General features: G+C 45.2%; 2 protein-coding genes across 2 annotated transcripts; both read left to right on the top strand.

Annotated features, from left to right (window-relative positions):
• Positions 1–373: 373 nt before the first annotated feature.
• Positions 374–7,053, top strand: LOC111850338 (phosphatidylinositol 4-kinase type 2-alpha). Its single transcript, XM_023824109.2, has 9 exons — positions 374–941; positions 2,404–2,604; positions 2,690–2,821; positions 2,937–3,090; positions 3,217–3,278; positions 3,540–3,639; positions 4,845–4,978; positions 5,110–5,169; positions 5,262–7,053. Exons 1-9 carry the CDS (start codon positions 603–605, stop codon positions 5,421–5,423), a joined length of 1,344 nt encoding a protein of 447 aa, XP_023679877.1. The 5' UTR covers positions 374–602; the 3' UTR covers positions 5,424–7,053.
• Positions 7,054–11,281: 4,228 nt separating this feature from the next.
• On the top strand, positions 11,282–12,850 carry LOC111850342 (MARVEL domain-containing protein 1-like). The gene has a single exon (XM_023824118.2). The coding sequence runs from the start codon at positions 11,708–11,710 to the stop codon at positions 12,230–12,232; it is 525 nt and encodes a 174-aa protein (XP_023679886.1). The 5' UTR covers positions 11,282–11,707; the 3' UTR covers positions 12,233–12,850.
• The last annotated feature ends 5,100 nt before the right edge of the window (positions 12,851–17,950 follow it).

The following is a 17,950-nucleotide window of genomic DNA, read 5'->3' as shown; positions in this document are numbered from 1 at the left end:
GAGGGGGTACACATGCAGAGGAAGTTATAATTTACTATATATCTATCGATATATATATAGTAATATACTATATGTCTGCTCAAATGTATATGTAGTATTGTATAGTTTCTCTATGATACGTCGATTTTTACTTTGCAGACATACAAGTCAAAATTTTATTGCACTGAGTTTTATTTACACTATCTTGTCGCTAACGCGTAAAAATAAGCGCTTTATACATCTAGCCAAAGATGAAGTAATGACATAGAATTATCATTTTATATACAAGTCTTAAAAGTCGCAAGAATATAATTTAGGATACGAGAAAGCACTCCCCCTAAAGGAAAAAAAGCCTGTGCATATTGCACATTAAGAACATGAATTTGACTTCGATTTATAGAGGCGGAGTTTGAGGAGGCGACAGCCAATGACAGCAGGCTCTGGGCTGACGTAATCGGCAGTGGCGAGTTGTATCTTCGGTAGTAGGAGGGCTTTGGTCCGGAAGCTGACAGTCAGCTGCTCTATTTGCTGAGACTCGTTGCAAGTTAGGTCACTGATTAGAGTTAGGTTGTTATTCCCCATACAGGAAGTCCGAGTTTCACCCCGTCATAGCTTTGTTTATTATGGACGAAACCAGTCCGCTCGTTTCCCCACTCAGGGATGCCACAGATTTCAGCTACTGTCCCACAGAGCCTAGCAGTCCCCGAAGCGTGTTTGGCGGGGCGCCGGGCTCGGTGGTACGTGTACCGGCTGGAAGCCCTGGACGCAGCCGTGAACGACAGCCGCTGCTGGAGCGGGACAGGGGAGGCTCTCCGCGGGATGCGCACAGAAATGACTTCCCGGAGGATCCAGAGTTTAGGGACATAATCCGGAGAGCGGAGCGAGCCATCGAGGAGGGAGTCTTCCCAGAAAGGATCTACCAGGGATCCAGCGGGAGCTATTTCGTTAAAGATTCACATGGGGTAGGTAACAGCGCAACAACTAACTTTAATCATGACGCTTTCATCTTGTGTCATTTACATATTCAAATGATTGCGTTGATTGCATGGCATAGAGTAGGTTCGGACGGGTCTGGCGCAGCCGAGGCCTGAACGCTATGGCGCTCAGAGCCGGCGATGCTGGGGCAAGTATTACTGGAGTTACGAAACACCCCTGCTTCAAGCGCTTCCTTAAGTGTTTTCGTGAATGTGCCTGGGATTGTATTGTCACCGATATATACCCGGTATGGGACTCTATTTTGAGCCCAGGACGACTTGGGGTCACTGCTACCGCATCCTTAGACCGGTGTCTGGGTCTGCAGCCTAGGATAGGGTCACATGTTGCTGGTGGTGTTCACATCTGTGTCTTGCTTTCGAATTGTCATAAGTACAGAAAAACTTAACAATACAAACAAATGAAACGGTATGTTGTGACTTCTTCCTCCTTTCCATAAATTTTATAAGCCGAACAAAATCGCGTTTTATTTATTTGTCGCAGTATTTGAATGTTAGTCCTCTCAATAATCCATTGTTTGTCTGCATGGTAATGAGCGCCCTAATGGGATTAGATGAGAGTGCAGCACGTTGTACATTACTGAGACTAAGCCCTTCATTAATTCTCTGGAGGGCCCCAGTGCCCTCAAGATCTGGCCAAAAGAGGGGAATGAATACATACAGGTTTGCAAAGCAGTGCAAGTGCTACACACTTTTCAGTAACTTGTGTGTTTTCTGTGGTGTTCTGTTCGTGTGTGTGGGTCGGGGGGTGCAGAAGGATAGCTAGGCAGCCTAATTTGAAGAAAGTATGGCATCTAGTGTCTACTATGTCACTTTGGAGCAGAGCCTGTTTGGTGTAAGGACAGCCGTTTCCTACAATGCTGACCTGTCTGTGAAACCTAACAGACTCCCTCTCTGGAAGGGCCACACAGTGGGAAGTGGACAGCTACTTCCTTCAGAGTCTTCATGTATAGTCAGATAGGCCATGTAATGATGCAAACATAAACATATTATATACAAAAAATGCTAAGTTAAATTAGTGTTAGGATGGATTACAGAGCAGATCTTACGCAGTCATGTGAGGAAGGTTTAGGCAATCTTACTTCTGTAATGAGTTTCCAGCCATTGCTGTTCCTCCTTTGGCCCATGAGGCTGTATCGGGGTTTGATGGTTTTGTGTTGCCATCTCTTAGGTCCGTCCATTAAAACCACACTGCATGTGTCACCTTCACATGGTGTGAGGCGTTTCTGCTGTCATTCTGTGACTATTGATTCAAGCTAGTTTCCAGCTAGCTTTTGATATTCTTTGAACATAATTAATGATTTGCTTCCAAAGTACTCACTTTCTAAAAGGTGTCCTTGCTGCAGAATGTTGATGTCTGTTCACGCGGCCGGTTCCTGATGTTTCAGCCCTGCCTGTTGCTCTCTGGCTCACCGTCCACCTGCCTTTGCAGAAAATCATCGGCGTGTTCAAGCCCAAGAACGAGGAGCCGTACGGACAGCTGAACCCCAAGTGGACCAAGTGGCTGCAGAAGCTTTGCTGCCCCTGTTGTTTTGGGAGGGACTGTCTGGTGCTGAACCAGGGCTACCTGTCTGAGGCAGGGGCCAGCCTGGTGGACCAGAAGCTTGAGCTCAACATTGTGCCCAAGACCAAGGTACAGCATGACGAGGAGTTTGCCTGTGAGAATGGTGCAGGTGACCACGCCAACCATCAGTCCCTGTGACCTTTGTACTCTGCAGGTGGTCTACCTGGCAAGCGAGACCTTCAACTACAGTGCCATCGACAGAGTCAAGTCCCGGGGTAAGAAACTGGCCCTGGAGAAGGTGCCAAAGGTTGGTCAGCGATTCCACCGGATAGGTCTCCCACCCAAGGTAAGCACCCAGGCCTAGCTCCACCCGAATCTAAATGAATTTCTGTGATTTCCATATTGGTTTACACTTGCACAGTGCTTATAGTTGGTGTGTGTTGTGCTGGTGCCTTCTACAGGTAGGGTCGTTTCAGTTGTTTGTAGAAGGGTACAAAGATGCCGACTTCTGGCTGCGGCGATTTGAGGCAGAACCTCTCCCAGAGAACACTAATCGACAGCTCCAGCTGCAGTTTGAGAGGCTGGTGGTTTTAGATTACATCATCAGAAACACGGGTAAGGGGGCAGTGTGTCCTTGAGTGCAGGGGCAGGGAGGTGAGGGGAGGGTCAAGCTGTGCATAGATCACATATGAGGTAAAACATGTCTTTGTGTTAAACACCACACCTTTGTGTTCCTGACAGATCGAGGGAATGACAACTGGCTGTTAAAATATGACTGTCCCATGGACACTGGGGGAGCTAGAGTAAGTTGTTGGGGGGGGGATCTACCCTGTAATGATGAAGCAAACTCGGAATTGAAGGTCTTATGACTCCTGTCGTGGAGACTGAGTCAGACTGTACTCTGGAAAGTGCATGTGTGACTTGATGTTGTAATGGATCTTCCTTAGGCTACAGTGTAATGGGTTTTTCATGGGTTGCAAAGTGTCTGTGTTGGCAGAGGACCTGGGAACCTCCCTTCCTCTTTCGGCCCCTGCCATGGATCCTTCCTCTCTCTCCCTGGCCAGGATACTGACTGGGTTCTCGTGAAGGAGCCTGTCATTAAGCTAGCCGCTATAGACAACGGTCTGGCCTTCCCTCTCAAGCATCCCGACTCGTGGAGAGCCTGTAAGTACAGGCGCCCTTCTGAACCGTCTGGATTACGTGCTGTCGCTCCTGCGAGCAGCTCTTTGTTTTCAGCCACGTCAGCTGCCTTGTTGCCTACACTAGGGATGGAATTTTAAATCCTGCACCTGCAATATTTTGTCCCAGTCCCTCCCGCTCCTGCAGAACTTTTGTCATATTTTGTCCTGCTCCCGCCCACAACGGAAATGTACGTTTCGATCACTGTGCTTATTTTCAGAGTAAGATGAGACAAACCTGTAGCCACAACAAATAGGCAATATTTAACGTTTAACAGTAAAAACAGCTTTCATATAAAAGTAGGCTAGTCATACATATAGGCATATGTTTGCAATAACAGGTCGTAGATATGCACAAACAATATCCATGCATCTTTGTTTAATTTTAATTGTGTTCCCGTTTCCTGTCTGCAACATCAATTTTTTTTTTCTGCACGCCATTTCCGCCTAGTACGACTTCTGGCCGCGATTCCCGCCGCACAGCAGCGTAGCGTGTGTACTCCCAGCATCCTAGTTCTTTGTATTTGCATATACGTTTAAAATGATGTCAAATAACGACTTACGAACATTTCAAGTTACGAAAGGCTGTTCGGAACGTAACTCATTTGTAAGTAGAGGAGCGTCTGTAATTGTAGTATTATTATTATTATTTAAGATTCTCATCTTTTAAAAGATTTTCGTGCTGGCTCTGCCACCATTAGCCAGGTGCTCATGAGTGTAATGAGGGACTTTCAAAATGTTAACATTCTTCCGAAAGTTCTGGAATAGGCTGGCTGTGTACAACCAAATTAGGCATAGAAGCCTTTTTAAATTAATTTTTTTTAAATTATTATTCGGTGAGATTTTTGATGTAACTCTTTGTTCATGAACAGGAATTACTCTATGATAAAATAACAAGCATAGAGTATTTGAGCAATATTTATTTATTTTTGCGGTCTACCACGAGTCATTTTTATTCTCAGGCTCCTACAGACATATCGGTCACTTCCTGCCCACTTACGCATTCAGAAATGAAAATTTGTCACGTGTCGCACTGTATTTCTGCACGTCCCAAGGGGATGCAGACCTCTAGCTTACACTATGCCTGATCGTGCTGCGTACACCCCTTTGACAGGCAGCGAAGGCTTCAAAACATGTACAGTTTCATATTGGTGCTGGCATTTAGAGGAAGAACACCTTCTCTGCCAACAGATCCATTTTACTGGGCCTGGTTGGCACAAGCAAAGGTACCCTTTTCACAAGAAATCAAGGAGCTCGTCTTACCCAAGCTGTCTGATCCTAATTTTATTAAGGACCTAGAGGAAGACTTGTATGAGCTGTTCAAGGTGAGCAGTGTTTTTTTTATGTCATTTACAGATGCAGGTAGTTTACAGTCCTGTTTTCCACTCCTTGAACTTTATTGACTTTGCACGCTCTTTCTTGTACTCTCTTGCGCTCTCTCTCCCTCGCTTCACAGAAGGACCCAGGCTTCGACCGGGGACAGTTCCACAAGCAGGCTGCGGTTATGCGAGGACAGGTGAGACACCGGCTGTGCTCGCCAGTGGGCTTCTGTGTCTGTGTTGTGGGTTGTGAGTTTGAAACCCGCCTTCATGCTGTCCTCTCTTCCAGATCCTCAACCTAAGTCAGGCGCTCAAGGACGGCAAGACCCCCCTGCAGCTGGTGCAGTTGCCGCCGGTCATTGTGGAGACGGCACGGGCGCCGCAGCGAGCCAACAGCGAGTCCTACACCCAGAGCTTCCAGAGCCGCCGGCCCTTTTTCACCTGGTGGTAGAGCAGCGAGGGCCGGGGCAGGGGTGCGGGCAAAGCCCCTCCATCTTAGCCTCCTGGAAGGGAAAGGAGTGAGGCATTTAACAGGGAAGCTTCCCTTCTCCCCTCAGCTGGCATCCTGACGGACAGCGTGTCAGACCGATTGACCTTCTTACGCTCTTTTCTGTGCCTTCTGCTGTCTATTAGTGGGGGGGGGGGCAACTCTGAGGAATGTCCTCCTCTGAGGTTTATGTTTTCATTCCACTCTCGCCGCACACGCATCACGCCCTGCCCTGCGTTGTACACGACATGTTTACATTCCCAACCTCCTGGGCTGCTAAGCCGCACGTCTAGCATCAGGCTTTTTCCAGAAGGAAATGGGGAGGGTTTTGGAAAGGGGGGGGGGGGGGCATCAGGGATGGCGAACCTTGTGGAGGAGAGCCCAGTGGAGCCTCCAGATGCCAAACACCTTGATGTCCACTGCTAGGTTCCTACCTTCAGTGCCAGTGGAGCCTTCAGCCTGTCCCATCCAGCCTTTTAATAGATTGGTGACAGACATGGCTGTGAGGTCCTGACAGGAGCCGATCGACAGTTTTTAGGCTGCTTTTAACGGCATACAAGGTACTATGTAATGTCAGTGAACTACGCAACTGCAGATCCTAGACTTATTGGTTACTGTTGATATAGCAGATACAGCTGGTAGTTGTTTAAAAAAAAGTTCTAGCTTTTATTTTAGATGATTACGGGGGTTCATCTGAAAGTTAGTCATTGGCTGATTCTATATGACCACATCACTGCTCTCCGGATGCTAGTTAGGTAGCAGTTTGGGCTAGGAATCACAGCCTTTTTTCTTCCGAAGGATTAAACCGCGAAGACCGAAACTGCAAGGCTTCAATCAGAAACGCCTTCAGGTGTCTTCGGTGTCAGTGAGCTGTTCGTGTTTCCTTTTATACTCGGTTTCCAAAACATTTGCCTTCATGAATTGTCACTGCGCTTGTAGCTAACGTGGCATGTGGGACCAGAGGCCCGGAACCACAAGCACCCCCGTGGCCGTCAGCTGCCCTGCGCCTGTTTCTGCTGAGGGGGGTCTCTACTGTCACTAACAGCCTGCATGCCTGCCTTCTGCTTCCTGTGTGAGATGCGGTGCCACGTGCTGGGACCTACGGCTGGTCCCCGGGCTTAATGAGGATGACTCCCACCGTTGTGTCACCGGCCTTGTGCTGTTCAGGGCAGATGTGTTTGAGGGGCTTTGCTGGGGCGGGATGGGACGGGTGGTGGTGTTCCTGCAGTGAATTTCCTTTCCCGGATCTGCTTCTCATGGACTGTGAGCAAAGGACAGAGCATGTGCATGTACCTAGTGATGTAAGGCAGCACTGGGGATTGTGGGTTTCCAGCAAATGTACAATACTGGGCTGAAAATGCGCTTCTATAAGCGGAATAGTTCGTTTTGGGGGGGGGGGGGGGGGGGTGATCTCCCTTATCTCCAGATGAAAGTGTGCAGTTTGGGCAAATGGAGAGCATTTTGTACCCATATTTACTGCTGTAGCTACCAAAACTGACCTACATGTATTCTGACAATGCACTGTATAATTTAATGTAATATATTAAATGAAAAATATGTTTAAAGTACGGAATACACCGAGGAGGACCTCTGACTCCTGACTTCAGTGTCTTATCTTAATGGGGGGCATTTAAATGGAAATTTCCTCAGTTTTCCACCTTTGAGCTGGAGCTCTGCTTTAACTGCTTATGTGTCATTTCTTAACCAATCATAGCTCATTCCAGTGTAACAAAGGGAAGCTGTAGGCCAAGGTTCCAGTAGGTTACAGTCATATTCCAAAGATAAGCAGGGACAGGCCTGGGCTGGCTTTCTGGCATACCGGGCATGGGCTTGTGGTCTGGCAAAATGTATCATTAGGGACCCCCCCCCACTTGACACATTTCATCATGGGGGATCAACCCTCCCCACTTTATAAGCAAAATTCACCCAGGAAAGATATGTAATTTCAGTTTAACCCAGGGGGTATTTCCACAGTACAGTGGAACCTTGGAACTGGAACGCCTCTTAACTTGACCTTCTTGGGCGTTGAACAAGTATATTGATTTTTTTTCGACTTGTACCTCAACTGAAATCTTGGAACTTGACTGTTTCTGCTTTAGCTTGAATGGGTCGAGACACGTCTTATCATTAGGTAGCTAGGTAGAAAGGCAATCGTTTGGGGTTAAATTCATTTATATTATTTCTTATGGGGAAATGCGACTTGGACCTCGACCAAATCGCAACTCGACGGCCTTCTGGAACAAATTAAATTCGTGTTCCAAGGTACCACTGCAGTTTATTTTTTCAGCCACTAGAGGGAGATGCGTGATTACGAGCATCTATAAATGTGTGCCCATTGCTAAAGGCAACATTGTAAAACTCCAACAGAAGGTTTTTTGAGAAATAAGACTACAAGCCCAGCTGAGAATATCATCCCATCATACCATGGAAGTACACACTGTGAACTTCTGAATTTGTTTTAGTACGATGATTTTTCTGTGATGCATTACACTCATTTAACTCACAGTCCAAGCCTCAATGAAGATACCGAAAAGATTTTACAACTCAAGCAAAAAAGATGAAATAATACAGAACACTCACATAATATAATTACACATTTATAACAGAATTTGAATTTAGTCAAAAACACCCAATTTCTTGTGTTTTTGGACAAAAAAACTGGGGCAGCAGCAAATGTCATGCCTTGTACACATGTAATTATAAAATGTACGTATAAAGCTGTGTTTCCAAAAAGCCTAGCCTTCTCCAGCCCCTTCTGTCTCGATGTCCTTCATCTGGGCTTCCAGCTGATTAACACTTACATGTGACCCACCCATGACAGGAGTTAAGGATACAACTAATCTAGCTAACTGTGCCCATGGGAAATCACAGCCTAGAGGAAGTATCTAATGGCTCCTTACAGTACATATCCTGGTCAAGTCTAATCTTAGTGCTATAACCTAGCAAAAGAGCTCTCCTCCACAATACTGTACTGAAGAGAGAAAAAATTGTACCGTACTATAGTCTCTCAGTTTGAGAATATATCTGCAGGACATTCTGGGTCAGCTGACACCAGGTAGCCAATCAGGGTAGGATAAGGTGAAGGTAACAGTCTTGGTTTCTGCTGCTGCCCTGATTGGTGGTTCCAGCTTGGTGCCAAAGTGAAGTCTCCAGCAGCTCTGACCCTGAGTCTCCTTCAGTCTCTGATGTGCCCTCATCATTGGTAGCACCCCCACAGCTGGCTGCCTGCCCCATCTCCTCATCCTCCTCTTCGTCTGACCTGCTTGCTGACCCCTCATCAATCCTGCAGATGCAGATCATTAGATAATATTACAACAACATTCTGAAACTTCTTAGATGTCACTAGATGAAATTAAAAGCAAGAAACGACCAATCTGAGACATTTCTCCACTACTGTGCAAAGTGTTAAGCCCTGTCCTAGGGTTGGTATCACTGTGGCATGACTAGTGCTTCTCTTACCTGAGGTGACCAAATGCATGAAGCCACCTGGACACGGCACAGTGTGGCTCCTCCACCTTCAGCCTCCTCTTGCAGCTGTGTGCCCGGAGCCCCCAGAGAGCACTGGCCAGCTCTGGCCGGCCGCAGAGGCTCCACACAAGCCGAGCACGCCTCTCCGCATCCCGGTCGCCCGATGTGTGGAACAGCCGCTGAAGCTGCCGTAGGTCAACCCCTCGGAAGATGTCCCCGGATCCGGCCTTGCGGTAGCACTGCCGATGGGCTGCAGGCCAAGACTGGGAGGGGCCAGTGATAGCACCTGGCTTTACAGAGACCTTCATCTTGCACTGACTTCTGCTCTGTTGCTAATATTCTTTTCACGCTCCACAAAGGGACTCAGCTTCTGGCCCTGCAATCAAACAACAGATCAACAACTCATGATGAAAGATTTATCCCTGCTAAGCCGGCGGAGGCACAGCAATATCTCAAACGGAGCCAGGACGGTCCAGCCCCTTTCCTTCAAATTGTCGTGCAGTTTATGGGTCATCATCCGCCCAAATGCGAGGGAGAGGGGCTCATTTTTGAGCTTGATACAGGGTAATTAAGAAAGTACCCAGAATATCACGTCTAGAACAGTATAATTTTAATTCTCTGAAAACGGTAATGTGAAAATAAATAATCTTAGAAATGACCGGTCTGTCTATCTAGCATTAACTTGCGTTTTCACTTTTCATGAACATTTTGTTATATTTTGTCAAGCTTACAGATTGTAATAGTCACTAAAACCATCAACATCACGCAGATACACTCACGCTCAATGCTGCACACCAAAGCGAGACAAGACAGAACAGCGTTGTGCCCATTCCATATTCAAATAGTAATTTTAACACACACATGTTGGACATCGCTGAAACACACAACGAGATAAGTATTTTCTCACCTTTAGCTGCCGAAAAATGCGCTTAAATGTTCTCTGCACAGTATATGTCTTTACACAGCCACTCCGCTACAGACCACTCCGAACGACTTGTAGAAACTGCACGGAGTTTCATATTTTTGGTTCAACTGTTGCTACGTAACCAATAATAGATAGACACTGCCATAATCCCCGCCTACAATCGTACATTGATGTTTGTCTAACCTATCAGAATTACCAGGAGGCGTCGCCTCAGAAATGGGACAGCTTGGCCACGTAGTTTATAAACATGCGGTCCGTTGACGTCAATGGTCGGAGCCCCGAGGACTGGTTTCGCTAATTAATCACGCTTGGTATTCCGAACCCGCTAGTGTGATGCACAGCAATAAGAATGCGTGCATGCTATGGGATTATGCTTTTCTTTTTTATTTTTCAGTTCCTGCCAGCCTGACGTGGGTTTTATTAACTGAGTTGCCTGAGGTGTGCCATAGCCTATATCGGTCTTGATATTTTGATTAAAATGATTCACATGTAGTAATTAAGTACACACTTATTGTCTCACGGTAAATAGCACAAACAAGTTTTGGGATAAATGTACAGGTAGTGTTCTATGTACGAGAAAAGTAGGAAATATATAAATGTAGTATGTGTTCTCAGTGCGTCCTAATTTATTTTTGTGATCTAGGTTCTGTCTTAGATTTGTCTTAAGATTTTGCTTGTTTATCTTTAAAATTTGTCAGAAAATGTAGATTCTAAATTGGCATGTTTAAATGCGAGTTAGACTTATTATCACACCCAACCCCCAGGAATTATAGGTACTATTTAGTTGTAGGGCACATGCACAGAGAACTGCAGTATTCACTGTGCATTTAATCTGACATAAATATGTCTTGCGAGGGCGTCACGGTTTGTTAGTAATGCCATCAAATATGAGATGCACGTCAAGCAGTCAAACCGAGTTTCCTGTCACTCCTGTGTGCTTTCGCGTGGGGTCTCTGTTGGGTTTTGTAATACGTTTTTTTTGGTTTTGTATGGACTGTTTTTTTAAATCATCGGCTTTGAAGTGTTGCATGTTGGGTCAGGGTTTGCAAATAGCTTGGTATTGCAGAAACACGTCCTAAAGTTTTCTGTCACACGAAGGGTGTAAACAGCTCTGGGACTCCATTGCTGTTTGTGTCTCTGTAATACAAAATCAATTTAATAATCTGGCTGCTTTTTACACATTTGTCTAATATAGTTTATTATAACAAAAATACACAAGTGGCCAAAATTGTGAAAAAACCTTGCATTTTTTGGAATTATGCTTTAAAAAGTTCTATAGGAAACTGGAGCAACAGTTGAAGTTCTGCAATCTTGAAAGATTGGATGTGTTTCTGCAGTTTTTGGCAGCTAGTGTACTGAGTTGTTGATCTGTGTAAATTTCTTAAAAATGAGTAAATGTGCCAAGTAAAATAAAGACATCGGTCTTGTTCTTTCCTTGCACTTACATTCTTTAAATTGTGGAAATTATGTTTTTTGCTACCTTTATAAAGAATCCCTGTCATTAGAAATCTGTGTTTATTTGTTGAGTTGTTGGAGTTGTTGGCCTGGGATTAATGTTTAAACTGTAGAGAGGGGAGCAACGGCAGAGGACAAACTGCTACTGGGGCAGATTCCAGCTGACAGTCTCTCACGAATGCACACACATAGAGCAGAGGATGGAAGAGGAGGAGGAGGAAAAGGCTTTGGGTTTCAGACCGCCCCCCAACTTCCCTCCTCCCTGTGCGAGAAGTGGACGAGAGGGAAGGGTCTTTCTAAAGCTGCGGCCGAGGAAACGGAAGAGACGAAAAAGAGAGAAGTCGCCCCAAAGCCTTCATTTCTTTTGGTCGCTGCTGTTTGGAGACCAGCCTAGTGCCTCATGGGAAGAGGAGCATCAGGAGAGCACAAAGGCATGCCCCCCCAGCCACCACAGGTCAGGAAGAGATATTTGGAGTTCTTCAAGAGCTTCTATGGGGTTCTGAGAGTGCTGCAGATCCTACTGGGCGCCGGGCTGTGGGCCACCATCGCTGCCAACAAGTACGAAGGCGCCATCCACTTTGTGCTCTTCGTGGCTGTGCTCTTCTGGCTCCTGACGCTAGCGCTGTTTTTCCTCACGCTGCTGGGCAAGCAGGACCTGGTGCCCCTGGTGGGGGGGGAGCGCTGGCTGGTCACCAACGCGCTGCACGATCTGGTGGCCACTCTGCTCTACCTGGCCGCCATTGGAATCATGATCTCCAAGACGCAGGAGAAGACGTTCTGCACGCTGGAACACTACCAGCACTCCTGTCCTTATTGGGTGTACCTCACCGCCTCCGTCTTCTGCTGCCTGTGTGCTGCCGCTTATCTGCTGTCAGCCGTCTACGGCTGGTGCAGGAAGTGCCTGGGCGAGCAGACTGTGGTCTGAACTCCTGAATCAAGCACACAGGATGGGGGGAGGGGTGCCGCTGGCCAACTCTGAAAACCTGACACGAATGAAGGGACGGAAAGAAGACATTGTGTGTAGCCTTTCACAGCTGGCCTCTGGAGACAGGGGAGAGCAGATCTTTGCAGGGCAGACTTTACAGGTTAGTTGGCACTTCTGTAATATTTAAAGACATGTACATTAATAGCACATGCATTTCATACAAGTTTTATTTTATGTCTTTATTTTTGTTGTTTTTTTTTTCTTTTTGCTTACACTGCGAATTATACAATACTTTTAGAAGGATTGTTAAAAAGTAATTAGCTACTAAACCTGAAACGATGGCCATGTAAGAACAAAGTGAGTTTGTCTGTCTTGTCAGCTGACCATCCTCATCTTGTGTTGGTTTTCTAACTCAAGGTGAGCTCATGGCCCCAGAGGGTGATGTCATCATTTTGTAAATGTTTGTCTGACTGTGTTTATGAGGAGAAATAGCACCCTTGTAACCCTAATCATGAAAAAACACTATGCTTTGTTGGATGTGTCAGTGGTTATTTTGTATTTAAGAGTGTTTTCTAATGTAAACGTAGGACAAGTATTACAATAAAATACGTTACTGCACTTATGCTGCCTTCTGACTTTTTGCTGTAGTATTTTTCCATCAGCAGAATCGGTAAATGCAGAGCGTGTCTGGACAATGTCCTGGGCAGAAACATGTGGAGAACATGGTCCTTAAATTATCCCCTTCACATTTGGCACTGTCAGGCTGCATACTGGTCCCACATCCTCTAGAGGGCACTTCTCACTGCTTCAGACCAAGGGTCAAAGCAAAGTGTTCTGTTGGAACATGACATGTGTGAATACTGCATCCTCTCAATACAGAATTTTAGGAGGAATATCTCTTCTCTGCGTATGAAGCATGGCAAAGCGGCCTGGCTCCCCAGCTGTGGACACCACCTTGTCCCATTACAACCACCTCAGTACACCCAAGAACAGCTTCTGGACTCCCTGCAGACCTCTGTGGCACCTTAAACCTGTCATTTCAGGCCCCAAATGGGTCTGTTAAGCTAATGTTCAACAGACGCATCACATGTACATAGATTAAACATTTTTGAGGTGCAGTTTTTCCTCAGAGAAATTATAAAGATCACTTTACACAGCTGATGATTTTGAATTTGCCAGTATTTGATGTCGTGTAAATGTGTGTATAATAAACATCATGTAAATGTGTGTATAATATCTGCCTCTGAACAAAAATATCCACCTGCAATGTTAAGGCCATTTTTGTAACCCCTGAAAAAACAGGAATGTCATTTCACAAACTGCATCCTATATGGCCTTGTGTTTAATGTAGTTCCAGTTTACAGAATAGTGATCATAAGATGTCCCCTGGCTCCCAAAGAGAGCCACAGTCAGGTAGTGCCGGTGTCCCTTCTCTTGTCGTTGGCTGTCGCTACCCGGCAGCATGGTCCTGCCCATTTCTCACTGGACATTTCTGGCTCTTGATGTCCAATGCCTTCTGTCAGTTCATGGGAGTTTTACTTGCACAGAAATATTCTGAGGACAGAAGGAGAAATGATTGGTCCAGAGAGATAATCAATTAGATTGTAGGGGAATTGGGTCCAAACAACTGGAGGAGATGGGACCAACCAATAAGATAACTTGGGCCTGCCTCCTCTAGTTGCTTAGACCCAAATCCTCTACAATCTGATTGGTTAGCTCTCGGAACCAATAATTTTTCGTTCCTCCCTCAGAACATTTTTGTGTTAGTAAAACTCCTGCAAGCCATCTGTCAACATCAATGTGTGAGATGCTGTCTAGCAGTCTTTGGGGCCCACTGATGACACAAACCTGCTCGTCAGTCACATATAGTGTTCCATCTATGGTATTTGCTGGTTAAAATGGCTTGCCTGTTTTTGAGTTGATATTCAGTGCGATTCTTATGGTTTTCCAAGAAGCTATTGGAGCCACATTTGGAAGGGACCAAAATAAGTTAACTGCATACCGTTGTAATGACGTTACTAAGCAACATGATGGGAGATTTCAGCATGTCTTCAGGGCTTTGCAGAAAGCTGGAGAAAATTGTAGGGTGGAGCATCAGCAGAATGATAAGGACTCAGGGAGCGCTGCAGAAAGGACAGAAATTCACTGGGCAAACAGTTGATGGGCCCTGGTTTGGTGGCATTGCTGCATTCCTAAACATTTCCTGCTAATAAAGCACAGGGCTGAAAACAGTTTTTCACTATGCAGGCCCTCTGACACCATGACGGCAATCTCTGTGAATGAATAAAGTCTGTGTTTCCACAGGAGTGATTCAGAAACTCAGAATGATCCATGAGGACATGGAAACCATAAATCATTTAAAAAAATGTTTGAATGAAGGATTTATTAAAACTGGCTGAGGAATACGCATATTTTAAGGCCTTATTGGACACATGATGCATGTGTTTGTATGTGTGGATCTTATGGGAGAATGCTTTATGTCATCTCTATCCAAATAAAATCACATATGTGGACTTTTTAATGATTGTGACTTTTAACTATAGATGGAATATGCCCATTCACCTCTGTCTACTGATAGAATTTGGCATATAATTGACCAAAGTGACCAAGATGTTTTAAGAAATCTTCTGTTTAACTAGTTTATTTATATTTGTAATGGTTAACATTTGTATTCATCCATCCATTTTCTGTAATCATTTTCCTGATAACAATACTGTACACAAACATTCCTCATCGATAGAATAATACAAAAATTCACAAGCTTCCTATGCGTGTATAATGTCAATATATTAATAGCAGGACCAATCCTAGTCAATGTGGCAGCATAATCACCTGTCCTATTCAGAGTCATGGGGGGATCTGGAACCTATGGGCACAAGACAGGGAACAACGCAGGATGGGACACCAACCCAGAACACACTCACACCCCTATGAACAATTTGGTAACTCCAAGTTCACCTCAGCATATTTTTGGAATGGGGGGGGGGGGAACCAAAGTAGCTGGAGGAAACCCCATGACAACATGGGGAGAACATGAAAACTCTACACATATGGAGCCATGCCAGAGGCTCAAACCCTAGTCCCAGAGGGGGGAGGCGACAGGGCTAACCACTGCACCACCATGATGTACCCACATTTGTCTTCATGATGGTCATTTGTAATTTGTATGGATTGCTTCATATAACCAATTTTAACAACTTGTCATCGATGACATAACAGCTAGCTAACTAACGTAATTGACAGAATATAAAGCAAGATGAATTTGTATCTTGTTGACACCGACATATTTGCCTCATTGACAATAATCCACCGCCAAAAGTCCATTTAAATCGTTAGACCGTTCACTAACCACTTTCTTAAGCAGAGGTGGAAAGTTCAGGTTCAGAAAGTACAAATCCAGACCAAGATTGAGTATACAGTCACAGTCACAAAGGACTCAACTGGTTGGTTGAAAAATCTTGGTCTGAATTTGTACTTTCTGAACCTGAATTTTCCACCTGTGGTGTTATGAAATGCATTTTTTTCACAACATAATGGTTGTTTTTTATTGGGCTGCAACGATATACAACTGTTCTGCGACATGTACTTCACTGTTTTCCCATTTTCCTCCTGCCAGAGTCCTGTACAGCATGTGTGACTGAGAGCTGAATAGTCATAAAAAAGTGAAAAAATTTGTAGTCACTGTGGGGTCCATTCAGGTGTCTGGTGGCTGGGGGACAGGGTGGCTTGCATCCCTTGCCTGCAGCTCCGTATGGGAACATTCACATGGTCGCCACAGATCCTGCTGTCAGATGTCACAAAAACACATAGCTTTCCGAGGGCCTGCAAACCACACTGTCTCTCCACAATGCTGAAGTGTACATTCCTCTGCGTGTTCGGAGAGTGCGGATGTGGGTGTGGAAATGGATGCAGGGACAGACTGCCCCCTGAGGTGAAATGACTTAAAGACATGTGGGCTCTTCCAGCACTAATGTTCAACAGCTGCCTAGCACAGCAGGGTGTAACTTGAATGCTTCTGTCCGCGTCCATAAATTGACTGGCAGCAGGATACACAGGTTACACAAATGCCTGTTCATGATGTGTGAAATTAATCTTGGAAAAATGATCTTCCAAAATGTGTGTGTGTGTGTGTGTTTGTGTTCGTGTGGAGCAGAAAGGACACAGCCGCAGTTATTAGTGGTCAGACATCACGGGGCTGGCCACGTGTCTGCACGCCGATCTCTCAGACACACCCTCAGAGAGGTCTGGGGTCTGCATACTGCAGCCTTGTGTCAAGACACGATCAGCAGTTACAAAATCAGTTACAGCCTTCATATCAAACACATGTACTCGTTTACCTTGAAAAATGCAGCTTGTTGTCCCTGTGGACAGCACAGTCGTAAAAAATGTCTGATATTTGCGATGACAAATTCTTTCATGGTATGGTTTTAAAATTTTAATCCAAGAGACTTTTTCCAGCTAACATGTAACTTTGTATTTTTCAGTTGAACCAGGTCAGTTTGACACAAAAATATTAATAGTGTTTTCAGACACAGCATTAGAGCTGGTTCTCAGGGGAAGTTATGTCACTTCCTGTCTATTCCAGGCTGAATTGGTGCTCTGTTCTAGCCCTGTGTGGCAATGGGATATATTGTATGTGTGTGTGTGTGTGTGTTAGGCTATATATAGAGCTATGGAAATACCAACGCTTTCTTTTACAGCCAGCCCATAGCAGATGGTAACCATGTCATTAGCCATATCGGCTTATTGCCAAACAGTCTGGTTTAAACAGGGCCTCTTTGTGCACAAAGAAGTGTTTACCATTCATAGTCTCCATAGAAACAGCCATGCTATCTGTTTCTCTATCTCCATCAACCCTGCTCAAGAACAGAGTGTAATTTTCCCCAATTCCTTCTTCCCTGGGCTTCAAAGCAAACTAAGCCTTAGGGAGCGTTTAATGAAATGCATACTGTTGGAGTCGTTGATGACAGCTAGAGATTTTTTTCTGTAGTTCTGAAAAGGAGCCATAAAGTACTACTATGCCACAACAGATACTTTACACTTAAAAGAAAATTAATGTATTATGGTCTGTCGTATTCACTTTTTAAACAGTTACTCAGAAACTGATAAGGTTACAGTCATACAAGATAGCAGGTGTGACATTATGAACTATTTGTCTATTTCTCATTTGTATACCCTCGATAAATTTCTGCTTGTTGAACTGGCATAGATTTGGATGTCATGAAAGTGCTCTCCTCTAATACGTGTAGACAGCGGGATCACAGCTTTCCAGATGGTGTGGTGAAGATGATGCACATATTGATGATGTGTAATCAGGGGCACATCTTGAGGGAAACACACATGGTGGCCTAGACACAGTCCCCATGTCCCTCTATCAACCATATTGTTTCTGTGTGGCCAGTGGGGTTATTTTGAACTGTTTGCAGACCATACTGTTTCCTAACACACACATCCTCTCAGTCACCATCATTAGAACATGAAAGAACACCTGTGGCTTTGATGTGCATTCCTGACAGAGTACCATTTATGTGGTCGCACTAGGGGAGTCCATAACACCTTTCCTACATTAAGAGGAGACTTCAACAGACCACCAAGTAGGCCCGGCGCCACGAGGGGGCGTAAGGGGGCGTCGCCCCCTCAGAGGGATAATTCCGCCCCCTCTCTTAAAATAAGCCCTAATTGAACTTTTTGGTACAAAGGGCGAGATTGGTTGATATA

This window comes from Paramormyrops kingsleyae, chromosome 3 (genome assembly GCF_048594095.1).
Source record: "Paramormyrops kingsleyae isolate MSU_618 chromosome 3, PKINGS_0.4, whole genome shotgun sequence".
In the NCBI taxonomy this organism is placed as follows: Eukaryota; Metazoa; Chordata; class Actinopteri; order Osteoglossiformes; family Mormyridae; genus Paramormyrops; species Paramormyrops kingsleyae.
This window is presented reverse-complemented; position numbering and strand designations above follow the sequence as displayed.

Excerpts from the sequence above, each read along its gene's own strand:
- LOC111850338 (XM_023824109.2), top strand. The coding sequence starts at position 603 with ATGGACGAAACCAGTCCGCTCGTTTCCCCACTCAGGGATGCCACAGAT. Across the intron at positions 942-2,403 it reads TCGTTAAAGATTCACATGGG|AAAATCATCGGCGTGTTCAA; the intron begins GTAGGTAACAGC and ends CTGCCTTTGCAG. Across the intron at positions 3,640-4,844 it reads TCCCGACTCGTGGAGAGCCT|ATCCATTTTACTGGGCCTGG; the intron begins GTAAGTACAGGC and ends CTCTGCCAACAG.
- LOC111850342 (XM_023824118.2), top strand. The coding sequence starts at position 11,708 with ATGGGAAGAGGAGCATCAGGAGAGCACAAAGGCATGCCCCCCCAGCCA.